This window comes from Pseudoliparis swirei, chromosome 9 (assembly GCF_029220125.1).
Source record: "Pseudoliparis swirei isolate HS2019 ecotype Mariana Trench chromosome 9, NWPU_hadal_v1, whole genome shotgun sequence".
NCBI classification, from domain to species: domain Eukaryota; kingdom Metazoa; phylum Chordata; class Actinopteri; order Perciformes; family Liparidae; genus Pseudoliparis; species Pseudoliparis swirei.
The window spans coordinates 14,117,749-14,135,236 of record NC_079396.1 but is presented as its reverse complement, the minus strand read 5'-3'; the positions used below and the strand labels follow the sequence as shown (position 1 = coordinate 14,135,236).

The following is a 17,488-nucleotide window of genomic DNA, read 5'->3' as shown; positions in this document are numbered from 1 at the left end:
CAGACTACAGCTGTGTCCACTCCCTCCAGCTGCCCAGTGAACACATCTTGGGCTCAGACCTTTATCTGATGTCCTTTTCAGCTGGAGGGTGAATTATACTCCTCTGCACACTTCCAGCTCTCCACGAACTGGCAGACCGCTTCCATAACGGTGCAAGAGCTCCCTCTACTGATATCTTGTAAAATGCTTAATTCACTCAACGCTACAACAGTACAGGTTCAGGGGACTGTGTGCTTCGTGTTTTCTTATATGAAGTGACATTTCTGATCATACAAAACGTTTTTATTTGGTGAATAACAATAAAACACATCCAGTAATCTCACAAAAGTAGTTTATTGTGCCTCTTACTGTTTATATGGCTTTTCTTTGTATGACAAGAGTTGACATAAACAGAGAGTGGACAACACCTTGGCCATGATGAAAAACAAAAACATAAAACATAATCTCAAAGTTCTGCCTGCATTACCATCATCAACATCATGACAGCCCAGCAGAGAGAGAGGGGATGTGGTCATTCACCTAATGACTCAAAACATGTCATAGCACTCTCTCACACACTCAGTCACTCACACACACACACATGCCCACACGCATACACACAAACTGAAGAGACATGCCCATATCCAGAAGATGGGACCTCTCGCCGCTACAGAAAGAATGTTCATATTGCTTCAAAGAGACAGAAAAAAACCCTCTGTACTGTATACCAGCCACGCTCTGAGACATTTTGGCAATAAAGAAACGATACATGAGAACACAAAATCCTCCACAGCTCATTAAAGGAGTGAGAATGTACACAAGAAGACAAGACGATATAATGGCTTTTGGGATGAGAAGGCAGTTTGCTGCTTGGATGCCAGCACCAGCACAGGCAGGGGGGGGGCAGTGACGATGACTACGATGAAACGTTCCCCTGTGGGAGAGTCAGGCTGGCACCCATGCTGATTCTCAGACTCGTCACCTTCTATGTACACGCAGAAGAGTTGCGCTGATCAAAACAGAGTGAAGAATACACACACAAATATTGCCTGTTTCTAGCGAGCCTGAATGCAGCGAGTTTGGTCCTTACTGAAAAGCCCTGAGTCTGAATCCAAAATGTCTTCCATGAAGATTCCTGCTTTCGACTTGCATATGTCTTGGATCGTTGTGTTGATGCATGATGCTGCTATGTATGAATGCTTTTTGTCCTTGCTGAAAGTGTGCATTTGTCAACTGACATCATCGGGGAGTGCTCTAAGGTTGATTGTATTGTGTGTGTTGATGCGGTCATCACTTGGACATGCTGACGGGAATACAAGCGCCCAGACAGCAGCTTTACTCTCGGCGGACGAGATGTGACCTTACTGGAATTGAGGATCACAAAAGTGCTGCATATTCGGTCAAGTGTAAATCTCTTGCCCGGGGCACTCAATGCCAGGTATCTGCTACAGCTGAGGGTAGTGGGAGCGGAGTGGGTGTGTATGACCTGTGTGTTTGTGTGTTAGTGCATGTGTGAGTGACCGTGCCACTGTGAGGATCGCTGGATGGTGAATGGCATCCTGGCCAGTAGTCAAACTAATGGTCCCAAGATGACTCTTCCTAACTTTGGCACAAAGATACTTACTTTCAGCACTGACAGCATTAGTCGGCTGCAACGAGAATAATGCCAATTCCCTGATAACAGAAACTGATTAAGTCACTGCAACAAAACAATAGTCCTCTGGGTTGATTATCATTGACATCCACAGTGAGCCAAAGTGCCCAAAAAAGCCCCAGCGAAGCATATGTAACTGATAAGGAAGACCCCGCCAGTTCTGATTACCCTTCTTTCCATCAGAATATCTTCTCAGGAAAGCTCTTCAAGGAAAAAAAAACGTGTCTAAAAGGATTCATATATAAAACCAGAATAACAAATAAAGACAAAAATATAAGGGTATATCAATATGTATGGACTTATTCATAAATTGAAAAAAAGTAAAATTGAAAGCAATATTCAAAAGCAATAACCACAAAAACAAAAGATTAGCATACTCAATTTGGTTTTGCCCTGTACTCTTGTTGTCTTTTGAGAAATGTGCTTGTTGTAATCCATCGGAATCAACTGCTCAGTTCTGGGTCTGGTTTGGCCCCTCCCCTTGTTCCATACAAACAACAACAGTGGAAGAAAAAGAGCGATGAAGCTTTCTCAAAGAGGTTCGGTTTGACACGGCAACTCGCCTCTTGGCTATGCCCGGAGTTCAGAAGATTGACTGTCATCTCTCCGTTACTTTGTTGTTCTGTCGCTCACTTGTCATGGACCATGGGGCCTGAGTTAGAAGTGTTTGTACACATAAGGCTCTGCTGTGGAGGACACAGTGATGTGCAGTACGAGGGAAGGCCAGCATTCTGTTGAGGTGGGAGAGTGAGTGAGGTTGTGTTGTTCGTCTCAATGCATTTTTGAGTTTGTGTATACGTGTGTGTGTGTGTGTGTGTGTTTGAACCTGTATGTGCATGAGCGTGTGTATGTTTGAAATGCTCTGTTCACTGCGCCCTCCCAACAATGCCTTTCCTCGACCCATCTATGGCATCCAGAACGCCCCAAGGCTCCCCATCACTGTCCGAGCCCCTGTCTCGATCTTCATCCCCCACGTCGTCATCGTCGTCTTCATCCTCCTCCGGCGACGGCTCGCTGCCGTTCTCTGTGGCCCAGCTGTCGTCCTCATCCTCAGCCTCCTGCTTGACCTGGGCTGGTGGTGGAGGTGGCGGCGGCGGTGGCGGAGGTGGTGGGCTCTCGTTGTCCTCTGTTTGGTCTTCGAAGGCCTCTGGGTTCTCCAGCATCTCCCTGATCAAAGGAGGCATTGGCCCTGGGATCTCCATTTTCAGAGTGATGGCTCTCTCTGCACCTGGAAGCAGAGAACATGGCGATGATGAATGATTATAATCGTGTTATTTATTCCCTGCCGCAAAGACACAAATGAAACAGAATGTGTTCTTGGATGTGCTCTCTTAACACTAACCCTTAGTGCTGATGCCTCTGAGGTCGGTGATCTTCATCAGCATGCGGGGGAACATGTGAGGCTTGTTGGGGCGGCGGCGGCGGGCGTAGATCTTCAGAGCCTCAAGTAGAGGCTCTTGCAGCTTATCCACTTTCTGGGGCTCCTCTAGATCCATACGGTCTGATGAAGAGTGCGGAACACACGTTGTATTCTTCATTACATACCAGAAATGTACGGTACATGGTCATAAAACGTTTTAGAATTGTAGAAAGTTCTAATATAATTTAAGTAATTTGACATATCAAAAAGTAATATTTTGATTGACTAAAGCCACTTTGGCCTTTACGGTTGATATTGGCACTGTGTGTCACACTGCAGTACCTCCACAGATGAGGCAGATGGCGCTGAGGAGGCCAGTCTCTGTGTCGTCCATCTCCAGGGGGAGAAGCTGGCCAGCAAAGGCAAACACCAGGTCTGTGAGAGGCCCGAAGCCGGCGTTGTGCATCTGAGTTCGGTTCAGAGTCAGGCCATCTGAGAAGGTCATCGTGTCCTGCTCTGGAGTGTAGCGTGTGCAGATCCTCAGCATCTGTGAGTGGAAGAAGGTGGAAAACTTCAGCGAAAATAGGATGTATGTCATAGGGATGTATTGGCAGTAGCTCAACTCCTAGATATCCGCTCCGAGTGCCACGTGTGTTTAACTAGTTTCACACCAAGGACCAAGTGGACAAACCTTCCTGCACTTCAACTTTTTACCACCAGATGCAAGTATTCCCTCATCTGTCAAGTAAGCGGATTTTGTAAGAAAAGAGCAAGCTAGAGGACAAAAGAGAACAACAAAGACAAAGGGTCCTCACCAGTATGTCCAGGCAGGCCGACTTAAGGAGAGTGATCTGGTCAGCGATGGTGAGGGTGGTGAAACCTGGCAGCCGCTTGGCGAATTCCACAATCTTGATGATGCATTTGGTGGAGAGCTCACTGAACTTGTCCCATAAACCCAGATCCAGCTGGACACGGGTGTCTGAGCTGGAGTTCTGAACACACACAGATCAGTGTATTGTTACAGAGGTGGTGTACAACCCTGTCCGCATTAAGGGTGAGTGTGTCCGAGCCTAATTTACATTTTACATCAATCAAGGTGGGTGAAGAGAACATTTACATGTTGCATCAATCATTCAGAGGCCACACAGATGGCTTAATGGGGAACTGAATTAGTTAAACCACTACTATGTTGGGAAAGCTATGGTGAATTGACATCTTTGCATGCAATCTGGGAACCCTCAGTGACGGCATAGCTTGAAGAATGTTACCACACACAGTATGAGTGAACAGGGGTGTCGGGTGTGTGTGTGTGTGTGTGTGTGTGTGTGTGACACTTACGGTGGTATATTTGCCCAATTGGCCAAGTGACGGGAAGGTTTCTTTGTGAGCTTTGCTGACTTTATTGACCAACTCCTCGAGTTCTCCACTGAGCTCATAGCTCTCTGGTAGCACCAACTCCTCCTTCACATCCTTCTTCTTCTTGTTTCTGTCATTACGCACCGCTTTTTAAAGACAAACAAGATGAAACACAGATCAGCAACACAGAATGTTCCTCTCCATCTGCAATCACATGTAAAAACATCCACATCACTCATGCTCTGTGTCTTTCACTCTTGTCAAGGAAATCGGGCTCACTAGTGGAAAAAGGAACTCCTCTGCAACGGAGGTTTGCTCTTAACAGTATTAACATAGTTCCTTTAGCAAGGGACGGACACTGGCTATCTTTTTCTTATCTCCCGCTCTCTTCCTTGTCCATCTCTCTATCCCCTTGACCGCTGCACATAAGCCAATCCTCCACTCTCGGCCTCCTCTCCCTCCTCCTCCCCGACTTTCCTTCCTCTCAGGATATCCAGTAATAGCAGAGGCACAATGTGATCCCGGTCTTAACACACATCCCACACAAACATTACACCCACATACATTTCCCACGGGCTCTGTAAAGGGCAAGAAACTGCCACTTACAAACACACAAGGTCAAACTAAACAGGTCACAACTGTGAGTTCGATTCCAGTACACTGGATTAGTTGGACCCCATGAGTTTTGTCATAAACAGAAAATCGTGTTCTCTGATCTGGTGTTGTTATGAATGAAAGCTGTGTTTGTGCTGGCCAGTGGGGCGAGGTTCTGTTGTGAAGCAGGAAGTCAGAAATCATTTCGTAAAGGGATTAGTCACATGATTGGTACAGTGCCCAGCCTCGCCCCGATCACCACCCCTGGTCATCTGCCTCTCTGCTGCATAGTTTCCCAGAGTCTCTGACTGAACATTAATAGATCAATATATCCACACTGTGTGAATTGGGTCAGATCTTTTCCTTTGTGGTCATAAAATATCTGATCTGAGCCAAGTCAACTTCTTGCCAATGTCACCGAAGTACTCAGTGTGTGTGTGTGTGTGTGTGTGGATATTCACATGCGAGTGAATATCCATGGTTTGGACGTTGGTTTCTCTATCTCTTGGGACTGCAGTCCCGGTGGACTCACCTTCCTTGGACATGCCGACCTCAAAGCACTTCTGCAGCCTGCAGTATTGGCAACGGTTGCGTGTGACCTTGTTGATCTGACAGTTCTTGTCTCGGTGGCAGGTGTACACCATGTTCTTCTGGATACTGCGGCGGAAGAAACCCTGGAGCACCAGGAAGCAAAAGACAAAAGGGATGAGATAGAGAGAGAGTGTGTGTTATAGTCAAGTCATCAAATTTAGGAAGTGTTATTTAATCGTTTCTCTACCGTAATAACTCATTTTTCTAACCTGAATCTTAAGGTGAAAAGTTAAAAACATTCTCATCATAAAGCATTTTTTATCTTTGTAATGTTCCGATTGGATCTTTTCACTTTCTTTTTCTTTCGTCTTAGTTATTCCATTTCCTCTCACTATACGGTCTAAGCTTCAGACTGCCTATGAAGCCCTTTCCTTCTTATCTTGAGGAAATGGCAGGTAACTAATTCTTGCAGCCCAGCGTTTCTCTTATTGCATGTAATAAATCAAAACAAAGCAGAGCTCAAAAGGCTGTGGCAGGTTCTTCTCACCTTGCAGCCCTCGCAGGAGCTGACCCCGTAGTGGTACCCTGAGGACTTGTCCTGGCACACAAAGCAGGGCTTGTAGACACGAGGTGGGGGAGGTGGAGACGGAGAACTGGGTACCATCTCCTCTGAGCTGGTGCTCTGGGTCTCCACCGCTATGGACAAGAAGAAGAAAAAAAGACAGCGGCGCACGTGAGCACATGATTTGCCACATATCCCTGTCCTACGGCAAGTCAGAAATGTCAAATCTGCACTTGTCTATGAATGTGGCAGATCACGTGTGTTCAACTGCATTCAAACATGATATGACAGCTGACAGCATTTCCTGTTCCATTTGATTTGTGTTGCCTAGCCGGAGATCCTAAGTAGCGATTACGTGGAGTTGGCCTGGAGGTGGATTGAGAGACATGATCACATACTGCTTATTAGCTTGACTCTCTCTGGGACATAATTGATAAGATAAGAGTGGAAGACAGGAATAGTATGAGGCAACTGTATCCATTTCCAGGCACCAATTGCCACCTTAAGGGGCGACACTCAGCTGCATGTTTGGGGAGATCGTTGTTTGTGTGAACACAGAGAAACCAAAAGGAAGAATGACAAAACTGTTTCTACTGCAGTAAGCAAGAGCGCTGTTGACGGACAGGTGATCTGATTAGACCAGGTAGCAGAGTGAGCTGTTGCAGCCGAGAGTCAAAGCTGGCTCTTCCTCATTCCACAGACTCATGATGACATCTTGCACGCACAGAGTAGACGAATGTCAAACACACATGCATACAAAGCTCTCCTGCTACCTTTTACACTGGAACACACACGTGACGCCAGTGCAACCATGAGTCACATATTTGCTATAGTACATTAAACTTCAATATTTGGATGCTCAAGTGTGCAGCGTATGGATTCCATACTTCCCCTGAGGAACATAAGCTGCTGCGCACACACACACACACACACACACACACACACACACATGCTAGCCTGCACAAAATCACGGACACACATGTTGCTCGGGGAAAGTATGGAATCCATATGCTGCACACTTGAACATCCACTTACATAGCAACACCTCTTTCAACTTTCACCCTTAGTTACTCTCAAACTTCAACCTCCAACTCTGCACCCCACCACCCCCCGACACACAAACCCTATTTTTCTCTTGTTTCCTGGCCCTAAATTCCTCAGTGCAGCCCTGCCAGGTTTTAATAGAGGCCTAGGCTCGTAAGGCGGCCTATAAAAGGTGGTCCCATGGCTGGACTGGAGGCCCCAGCCCGGCTGGCCTACACTTTATTGGAACTCGGTCACCTTGGGCAGCTATTCACACCACCAGCTGTAGCTCCCAACCCGTAAAAAAAAGCCAATCATAAAATAAAAAACCGGGAGGCTCTAAAATTCTAACTTTTACTGCCCCCGCCTCCTTCCTGCACCTTCAATGGAAAGCACAGAGGGTTAGCCTAAACTTAACCTACAACACTACTTCCCCTACCCCCCCCCCCTCACACACACACACACACACACACACACACACACACACACACATACACACTGACACCCAAGGCTGAAGCAGGAACCACCAGCATGGCTTTTTACAAGAGAGGGGGGAGACTTCAAAAAGAAGAAAAAAGGGGGAATAAAAAGAGGAATTTGATCAAAAACAGAGAAAGGGGCAGAGGGGGAAAGGGGGAGGAGAGGACACAGTTGCTCCTGAGGGCAAGTTTTCTTCAAGACCAAGCTGACCATTACTACCACTGCTGCTGCAGCTGCTGTGGCTGCCCAGCTCCTACCTCATTAATGATAGTAACAGAAATATGTCAAACGTCTTTTTTCCTATGTTGCCTGCTGCTCAAACATCTGTTTTTTTATATGCATTTTTATATTTCATTATTCAAAATCCACATTCAAATTCCTGCCTTGAAAGCTTTACTTTGCTGGAGGCAAAGATGTTTTCCATTAGTTTAAAGAGCAATTCCGAAGCCAAACGTGCAAATCAATCGAAAACCTGAAGCGTACACCCGCTGAATGTTTCTACAGCAGTTCTCATATCTCCCTGGCCAGAATGTAACAAAGCAACAGGGTCAGAGGGAGAGCAGAAACCCTCTGAACGTGCCATGAACCTCTGTGTTTATGCAACAATAACAGCAGCAAATGAGGCTCCAGACCGAGTGCTGACAACCCCTTAGAAAAGGACAAACCATATGTGGCGTCAAGTAACGAACACTGACTGACACCGTCTAAATGGAGGAAGAAAGCGAGCCAGAGAGAGAAAGGCCATCCTGGAGAAAACTCGGACAGCGATGAGAGAGAAAATACATCAGCCTCCATCAACACGTTGAACCTGGGTCCTGCCAGAGAACATGACTCCTGAACCCGCCTCCCAGACTTTGCCTCATTCAGCTTGCTCCATCCAAATCCCCTGCACCACTTACCCCAGGGCGCCACAGTGAGAGAGCCCTTTCAGGCAGCCCCTTTCGCCAGTCTCCTTCAACTCAGCTCATCACTGTTTAGAAAACAAAGCCCTGTGAAATGAGAGGCCCTCCTTATCAGCGCTCCGAGGCCTGGGGCACCATTTGCATGACAATCCGCCGGCCGAGGCCTGTGAGTCGATGACGGACAGATGAGATGAGAGGACTGGGATAGGTGGTTGGCTGCTGTTGTTGGGGGAGGAGAAGAGGATAAGAGAGGCTGGAAGGAGGGATAGTTGAGTTTCCAGTAGCCACAGTTTGTTTCCTGCTAAGTATCAGTTTACTCCCTAATCCCTTCTCTCAATGCTCTCTGTGCACAAGTGGCCCAGCTGCACTGACCAGGCCTAATCCTCTGGTCAAATACACACAGATACCATTCAATGGCTACAAACTACACACGCACTCAGGAGGATAATATTCACTGGCGACAAACTGGCAACCACACACAGAACAATCCGCCCTCCCCTGCATTACACTAAAGTACTTCAGCGTGAGTGGGATGCGCAGTACATCATTCTCAACAACCTCATTAGATGTGAAATGTAACTGCACACGACAGAAATAGCTGTTCAGCTGAAGGTGACTTCAACTAGGTCAATTACATTAAATTATAGGTCAGGTCAACTGGGCCATTTGACATCCTTTTAGACTCAACAGATACAATAGAAGAGAAAAGGATTGAATAGGAAGAGATAAAAAAGAAAATCCCCAGACTTTCTGGTAACGCTGAAGCTGCCTGTTGTTCACTCAACTGGAAAGGGGAGTGTTTCTAATGTATGTGAGCAAAGGCCGTGACTATGCAGCTTGTGCTTTGTGTTGCAACACACTCCTTTTTTACTGAGAAGCATATGACATTCTGGCAGGGTTACAAGTATTCTTTCACAATAGGCTTGCAGATTTTGTCTACGTGACTTGTTGGTGTGATTGAATCTTCACCGGGACGCTGTTCCAAAATCTAGTCTTGGCATGTGACAGCAAATCCACAGGCTATGTGAGGACGAGGAATATATATTTAAAGTACATGAGTGAGTGACAAACACTGATTACTGAGTTTATGTAACTCCAGCCACTCTCTGCAGCCTCGATTTGATTTGCAAATGCGGCACTATTTGTAACAGTGTGGTATAGTGAGCTCCACTGATCAAATATATTCCTATGTGTGTGTGTAGCTCATTGAGTGCATCTTTTTTCTTTCTGTGTTAACCTGCAAGCACAGGCATGTGGGGCCTGTGTCTCCACCTCTACCTTCATTAAACAGCTTGTCCAGCTTGTGTGTTCTTGTCGAATGCACTGAGCAGTAAAAGAGTGTGTGAGACTTGAAGGCAGTGTGTGAGAGAGAGGCACACAGTAGGGCTCACTGTGAAAAGAGGGGTGGGCACTGGGCAGACAGCAGTGGCAGAAGGGGAGCAGATTGAGAGAGGATGGTGAACAGTGGGCTGGAAGACTTGCTGGCACACTAGGTGGGGCCTTGGAGGGTGCCGTTGGCCCTTTACCCCACGGCAGAGGCTACAGCTCCACAGGCGTCACTGAAAGGTTTCTATGAAGAACTGGGCTTCATATAAGAGGAAAAGAAAGTACCACACCCTTGTAAGTAGTGCCAGCGAGTTTCACTCTCCTTCTCTGCCCACGTCTTCCTGCCATCCCTCTGAGGCTTCTGCTACAAGGTCCCACACAACCGACTCGTTTCCTTCCTCTTGTCAGTCCTTCCGGAGGATCTCCGTCACTGCTTTTCTAGACACTCGCTGCTACATCTTCTTACATGTGCCTCCATTTCACCACAGGTCGAACAATACTGCTGCTCTGTTCAAGCTCTGTTGCACACAGTTGAGTCACCTGCAGGCCTTTAAATGGGAGGTCTCTCAAGTCTCTATTGTGTCGAATTACACAAGCACTCACACTCAGTGCGGTTACATGATGGTATAATTCGAATCTTGCTTTAGTCGGACTATGCTATCTTTTGGGGGATCAGCTGTTATCCCAATATACATGGCAGTGAGTAATTCGAATCATTGGCCGAAAGCATGTCATATCCGATACGATAGGTGGCGCTGTTTTCATTACAACTCGTGGTGATACAGCCATTTCCGCTTGACCTCTTCACCACCACCAACAACAACATCAACATTTCGAGAAAGAACCATGAACTTTAGTATGTTCAACTCCTTCAATACATTAAGCATAAATTCTGTCTGCTCTTCGGTCCAGAGATGTGTGGTGGCTCTTGTGTTCTCCATAGCGTTGTTTGCAGCGCCGCTCCCATAACGCGCACGACGCTGCGCGTAGGGCACCAAGTCCTGAGGGGGCTCCACAAAATAGGCAACTAATAAAATCCTCAGTTATAATAATTATAATGCCGATATTATTTCAGTCTAGAAATATTAGGCGCCTTTTAGGCATGTATATCACAAAACAGGCAGAACAAGAGAGATGTTTAATCGCTCACAGCAACTCCCCCCCCCCGTTAACACTTCTCGGGTCGCATCGCTCTGCCGTGATGCGCGCCGACACATCCGCGCACACAGACCCGATCTCAGGGGGCATCATGAGGAGTTATGCTTAGGGCACCAACATGGTTAGCAGCGGGACTGGTTATTTGTTGCAACCTGGCCGGCAGAAACAATTTATCGTCTCTTTCGACTTCCGGGTCACGACATGGGAGGGAGGAGGAGGAGGAGGGCGGCGGGATCTCAAGCATGCGCAAAGACGCAAAGTCCAGTTCCGAATCGAATTCAGAGTTACATGCCGCGAGAGTCGAATTATCAACTGGATCGGACCGAGCTATCCAGGGGTGTTAATCGGACCGAAGTCGGACCGCACATAGTCCGACTAAGGTGTTTACATGAAACGGATAATTCGATTTCAGTCCGACTAAGCCAATAATTCGATTGCATGTAAACGCACTGAGTGTAAACTCCCTACAACTGAGAAAGAAAAGGTTTATATGGTGGGGAAGTCGAACGCTGGAAGGAGGGAGGAATGTGTGTGTGTGTTGACAAGGAGGGGGGATGCTTTCATTAAAGGTGCTGAGCAGTAGCAACACCTTTCAACAGCTGTCAGAAAGCTCATTACCTGGATTGCTACTGACACACACACACGCACACACACACACACACACATTCACTCACAAGCCTGTAAAGAGGCCCCACTAAGCTGTCTTTTAAAACAAGGTCTATGATAAAACTGGGCTGTCGACCAGGAGATTGCTCAGGTTTGAATGGTGAAAACACGTAAAGATGGCCAGTAGTGGGAAACCAGACATCAACACACACACACAGACACACACAGACACCAGAAAGTCATGAAACACAGAGAGAGATGGACACGTGTGTAAACCCACATGATGCACAGAAAAGATCTGAGACCAGATGGATATAGGGAGTAGAGCGTTTTGGCATATGTTCATAGTTCTATATAAGAATTATGAACGACAGTTCATATGACCAAACTCTAGACTGACACAATGCGACATAGCGCACAAACTCCTGCCAACACACACACGCGCACCCATGTAACTATAGCTCCCCCGAAGAAAGTGTACAAGCAGTGCAGAGCAGGAAAGGCAGCAGGTGGGATAAGCCTGTATCCTCAGGGCACATTTTAAAAAGTGGAATTACCCTTGCAGTCTGCTGGTGCTCTCAAAACACCCTTTCTTCTTTACAGCACCTCATAAAGGGCCTTTTGATATTTTCTTGATGGAGTCGGCCAAGCCAACATTTGGCAGCAAGCGCGCCCCACCCCCCTTTTCCTTACCACGCAACCCTGTCAAGAAACACACAAGTTGGCTTCAAACAGAGAAACTCGCCCAAGCGGCCTGTCCCTCATGAACCCGGCAAAGTAAAGTTGCCTTCAAATGTCCGTGAACAAAACCTGAGGAAGGAGGTATTAAAATGAGAGGGGAAATGAAAGGAAACACACGTTCACAGAAAGGATTTTAGTCAGTGGCATTTTAGGGCAAGTGCAGGAAAAAAAAGCAGACAGTCAAGTGCAGATCTGTGGAAAAAATGTGCCCCCTCATCCCTGTGGCGAGCTCCAGCTGACTCTTCATCTGCCCACCAGAAGACAGAGAGGAACACAGCTCTCCTCCGGTGACTGCGGAGTGAACTCAAACCTGGCAATCCGGCGCAGGCTTGGGCCATTGATCATGTCCAGTCGACAGGACAACTCACAGGCAGGCGAGGAAGCAGACAGAGAGCGGAGGCAGGCAAGGCAGACAGGCGAGGTGAGGAGAGAGAGGACAGGAGAGACATGGAGGCAAATCCAGAGTCCTTTGGTCCTCAGGTTGTTCCTCGTCCTCCCAGACTTCCTCTCACCATCTGTAGCCCTGGCTCTCACCTGTCTGTCTCTGGCAAGGCCGCTAGCGCTCGTTCAATAGCTATTGCTTCCTCTCCACAACAATAGAAACCTACAAAAGTAGAAGTAGTCCAGCCCTGGCTGCAGCCTTGCTCTGTCAGAGGAAGTGAGGGGAAAGGAGGATAATGTAAACAACAACAGTAGTATTCACTCCAGCTCCTTGGGGAAGCGCCGCAGACCAAAGCACGCAAACACTAAACTCTTATTGGAAAGAACAAGCACACCTACAAGTAGGAACACACAGTTCACTCCGCATGTAAATGAACGAGCCGAAGCATCCACACGCACTACAAGAAGCGTGTCCTCTTGCTGTTTTCCTCGGCGGAGACATCTGTCTAGCATCTTGATCCAACAATGTGGCTTTACAGCAACAGTTTGTATCCCTCTTTTTTACAAAGAAGGCAGAATGAGAGAGTCAAGCAAAAGACAGTGACCGAAAGTAAAACAAACAGATCAACGGTGAGAGACGCTAGACAATGACTGTGGTCTCCTGGTGATATGTGCGGGGAGCTTTTTTCAAAACTGCAACATTGGCACAAAGTCCACTTAAACTGGCAGCAACGCTCTGAGTCATACCAGATATAGGACTCGCTCTGAGAAACTTCTGCTTTGAGTGAACCACAGTGGAGCAACGATGCATGTCAGAGTTTTTCCACTTTTGCTTGGCAACCAACCGCCAACACGTTGCCCACCTCTGTGTCTGGGTGGAGCCTGTCAGAGCACCAACACAAAATTCAGATTGAGGCCCGACAGTGATTCATTTCCTTCTCTCTGTCTTGGAAGTTCCATGTGACATTAATATGAGGCAACACATCTCATTTTGACATTTGGACTAAAACCATTCAGAGAATACGTCACAGTGAAAGCCAGCAATGGCCATTCAGTCAGCTCCCATAACAGAGATGCGCCCTGAACTCATTCAGCATTCCTGAACAAGGTATAAATCACTTCAAGGAGCCCCCAACTCCTTTGCTGGATCACTTCCTGTCTAACTGGCTGTCTGGCTGTCTGTCTGGCAGGTTTTCTGGTAAATGAGGTGCTCAAACAGCAGAGCAGGAGCTGATGAATGCAGGCACTCATTCAATCTCAGGCCATGACACAGTAAGGACATGGACATATTATCTGCTAGTTGGCAGCCATTTTTTTCGGGACATTTACACACAATTTAGTAATTGACGGTTTTCCTTAAGGTGTGTGCATGACAAAGAGCCAGCACTGGGAATGTATCGCTGTGAATGCATTGAACTGGGATGAATGGTCAAATGACTACATACAAAGTCTGAAAAAAACTAGAAATTAGAATACATGAGTCAGTTTTCACACTTGTAGAGTAGACTATTTGCACATTTCAGACACACGAGCAAAGTAAAAATCAAAAATGTGTTTTGTGAAAGTCTTGATTAAAAAATATTACAGGAAGTGGAAATCTGACCACAGTTCTCAAGATGTGAACACGTTATCCCGTTTCCTGCCTGATATCTCCCAATAACCTGGTTTCACGTGCACTTGTAAAGATGGTCAGGGAGTGAACCCAGAAACAGGCACACACACACACACACATATAGATACAAGTTTTCCATCGACATTCATGTTTTCACACAAAATACTGTCCAAAGTCAGTTAGGCACACAATTACAAGCATGTTAGCTTACACACACACACACACACGCACACACCTGTTCCCCCTCGGTGATCACACAGGCACACAATTTACACACAAACAAATGAACTCATGCATATACAAATGAAATCATGTACCATTTCCAGACAAGAGATCATGGCAGTTGCACATATGCAGATTGGCTCATTTTGACTAATGTGTGTCCAAGTGAACACAACAGCAGCGGGCCTCCCTCCCCTTCCTCGGCCAACTTCTCTTCCATCACTCTCCACCCCTGAGCCCAGATTATAGCTGTACTGCGCCGACCGCCCACCCCTTCCTGCCAAACACTGTCGGCTGCGTAAACACAGCCCATTCACACACACACGGAGGGAAGACTGTCAGGCTCGTCTGGGTTTCTAGTCGCGGCATAGCTGTCCGAGCCCTCCGCTTCTCATAACAGTGTGCCCCTAGCAACGCTCGAGCCAAGCTGTCAGTCAATAACATGATGGTAACAGAACTGCTATCTTCACACTCGGCTCACCCATGGCTCCGAGCAGACTTACACACACTCCTATATACGCTATGCTCAAATACACGACAGTACATTGCGTGCTCACCAGTGAAATAAACTCACAGGTGCATCCGTGAGTACAACACGCACGTACCCAAAAAGGCCAAGGTGCACACATACACGCACACACGCGTGCGCACGCATACGCCTTTGTACAAGGGAAAATGTGCCTGGCAGCCAGAGAGCTGTTTTCAGTAAACAGCGACAACAGTAGCAACCAGACATGGGTGTCCGGGAGGGCAGCTATAACAGAATGACAAGAAAACTATTGTAATAGAACTTACAAAAGTCCACATTATATACTCTGCTGATACAGAAAGACAAACTGTTGACCCAGTGGCCTCAGAACAGCCTGAACAAGATTCCTGGGAATGTTTCAGCGTAAGCACTCTTGTGAAACGCTTCTAAAGAAATGCACGAAGATGGGCAGAACGTCCAACGGGAAGCAGGATTCAGCCTCCACGCGGTGGTTGACGAGTTTTATTTACAGAGGTGTGACTGACGCTGCTGAGGGGCTATAAACCGCTAATAGAGGAGAGCTGGATTCCAACACAGGCCTGTGGAATCCAGCCTGGCACATTGTCTGTCTCTGGATTTGACACAGCAGTCTGGGTGCCCAACGCCAGCCAAACAGGCACCTAAACACCTCCTACATTGACATATAGGAGTTCACATATAGACTCTACACACGCAAGCACAAGTTGGCATGTTCATATTTATACCTAAGCAAAAACACACATTAAAAGGGGGCTTGTGGGAAGATAACTTTAAGCAACTGCAGGGATTGAAACTGTTTATTTATAGGCGGCACTGCCTATTAATGGCCTTGGCTATTACTGCAGAGCCGAGACAGATCTGTTAGCGAGGCAGTGCGATACACAGAGTCCTTATTGTGGAAATAGTTTCCTGCTATGAAAGTGTTTAAAGTATAATACAGTAAATATCAAATAACTATTATGTGGGTGCAATTAATTAAAATCATCAAATCAATTTTATATTCAATTATTGCCAGTGCAGACTTCATCAAAATAAAAGTAAATGTTCCGCTGCTATTGATAGGGTATTATTAGGGAATAGATATAACATACACATACAGACACACATGAGCCTTTACATATAGAAACGCACATAGATACATACAAATAGCTACACTTATAGATGCATAGCCGAGTGCGCCTTTCCCCAGAGAGATGCTTAGCAAAATAGGGGCTCTGCATCCACTCAATGCAAATGCGGTGCTTTTTCGATGAGTTTGGAATTAAAGAACAGAAAAAGTTCCTCTTGTGGTTCAGTGTTTTATTTTGTGCATTGCATGTTGAACTCATCACTACTACTTCAAACAGCTTATTTAGTTGCATTTAAATAATTGTTTTCAAAGACAAGTGAAGGCCTTTCATCGGTCATATCAATTATGACTCAGTGACCTTGGGCCAGCTAACTGCTCGAGCCTTTTAACTTCAGCACATTCGTTTGACATTATCTTGAAAGGATCAACAAGGTTTATGTATATATAACAGCACTGACAAGTCCTCATTAGAACAGCAACCATGGTACTCGGTCTCCTTCTTTCTCCGACATACACACACACACACACCACCCCCTTACCCAAGATACCGCTATCTATTACCAGTCCTGCCCCCTCAGGCATTCTAATCTTTTAATTGAATCTTTTGTAATTATAATGAAATAACTGCGGACTTCCATCAGGGAGAAAATGATCGGGGCCAGAATGTGCCAGCGGTCACAGGAAGCTCTTATTTCTTTGCCATTGCTGCTGAGATATACCCCCATTTCAATTAGCTCCTCAATTCACATTTGAACATTAAGGTAAAACAAAGAGGCGTGTGTGCCTATTTATGTGCGTGCGTGCCTATGTATGTGTGTGTGTGTGTGTGCATGATTGCACACAAGGTGATGGATCAGTCTATCAATCTGTTACTGACATGTCACTCTATTGAATGCATCGCTTGGTAGCGCCACAATTGATATACAAAAAGTGTAAACAATTTTAAAAAAGAAGCTACGAGTGAGTTTTGGTGAGAAAAACACATTTCCCCTTCTTCTGACCCTGGAGAACTGCGAAGCGTAATTGCCTCATCCTTCTAAGCAAATGAACATTGACGGAGAGGGAATTGGTCTCCATTGCATCTCTGAAATGGATTCCCTGGCAGTTGACTAATTCAGTTCTCATTGACGTATGACTAAATCAGTGTCCATTATCCTTACGCGCAAGGCAGCTCAGATGTAGTACCAGCTCCTTGGTATAAGGCACTTAAGAGCATTACACAAGCCAAGCTGGTCTAAAGGGTCTCCTTTTCAGCAAGCTGACAAGGCCACCACACATGGTGTAGATCTGGCATTGGCCGGCCCACAGCCTCTCACTAACCTCTGGCATTGAGGTCTCCCACTAGTGAACACAAAAACAGGAAAACTGACCACACACTTTTAAGTCCTCTAACTGTCCCGGGCTAACGGCCATCGACAGTGACA

The 17,488-nt window shown here is 46.4% G+C and overlaps 1 protein-coding gene across 2 annotated transcripts in view; it reads right to left on the bottom strand.

Moving 5' to 3' along the window:
* Window positions 1-314: 314 nt before the first annotated feature.
* Window positions 315-17,488, bottom strand: part of rarga (retinoic acid receptor gamma a) — a 36,944-nt gene continuing 19,770 nt past the window's right edge. For both annotated transcript variants that reach the window (XM_056422581.1, XM_056422582.1), the window contains 7 exons: window positions 6,022-6,170; window positions 5,476-5,617; window positions 4,332-4,495; window positions 3,809-3,985; window positions 3,336-3,540; window positions 2,976-3,134; window positions 315-2,861 (listed from right to left, as the gene is read on the bottom strand). In XM_056422581.1, the coding sequence (XP_056278556.1) occupies window positions 2,500-2,861; window positions 2,976-3,134; window positions 3,336-3,540; window positions 3,809-3,985; window positions 4,332-4,495; window positions 5,476-5,617; window positions 6,022-6,170 (1,358 nt within the window). In that variant the 3' untranslated portion in view covers window positions 315-2,499. The remainder of the gene's footprint in view (window positions 2,862-2,975; window positions 3,135-3,335; window positions 3,541-3,808; window positions 3,986-4,331; window positions 4,496-5,475; window positions 5,618-6,021; window positions 6,171-17,488) is intronic.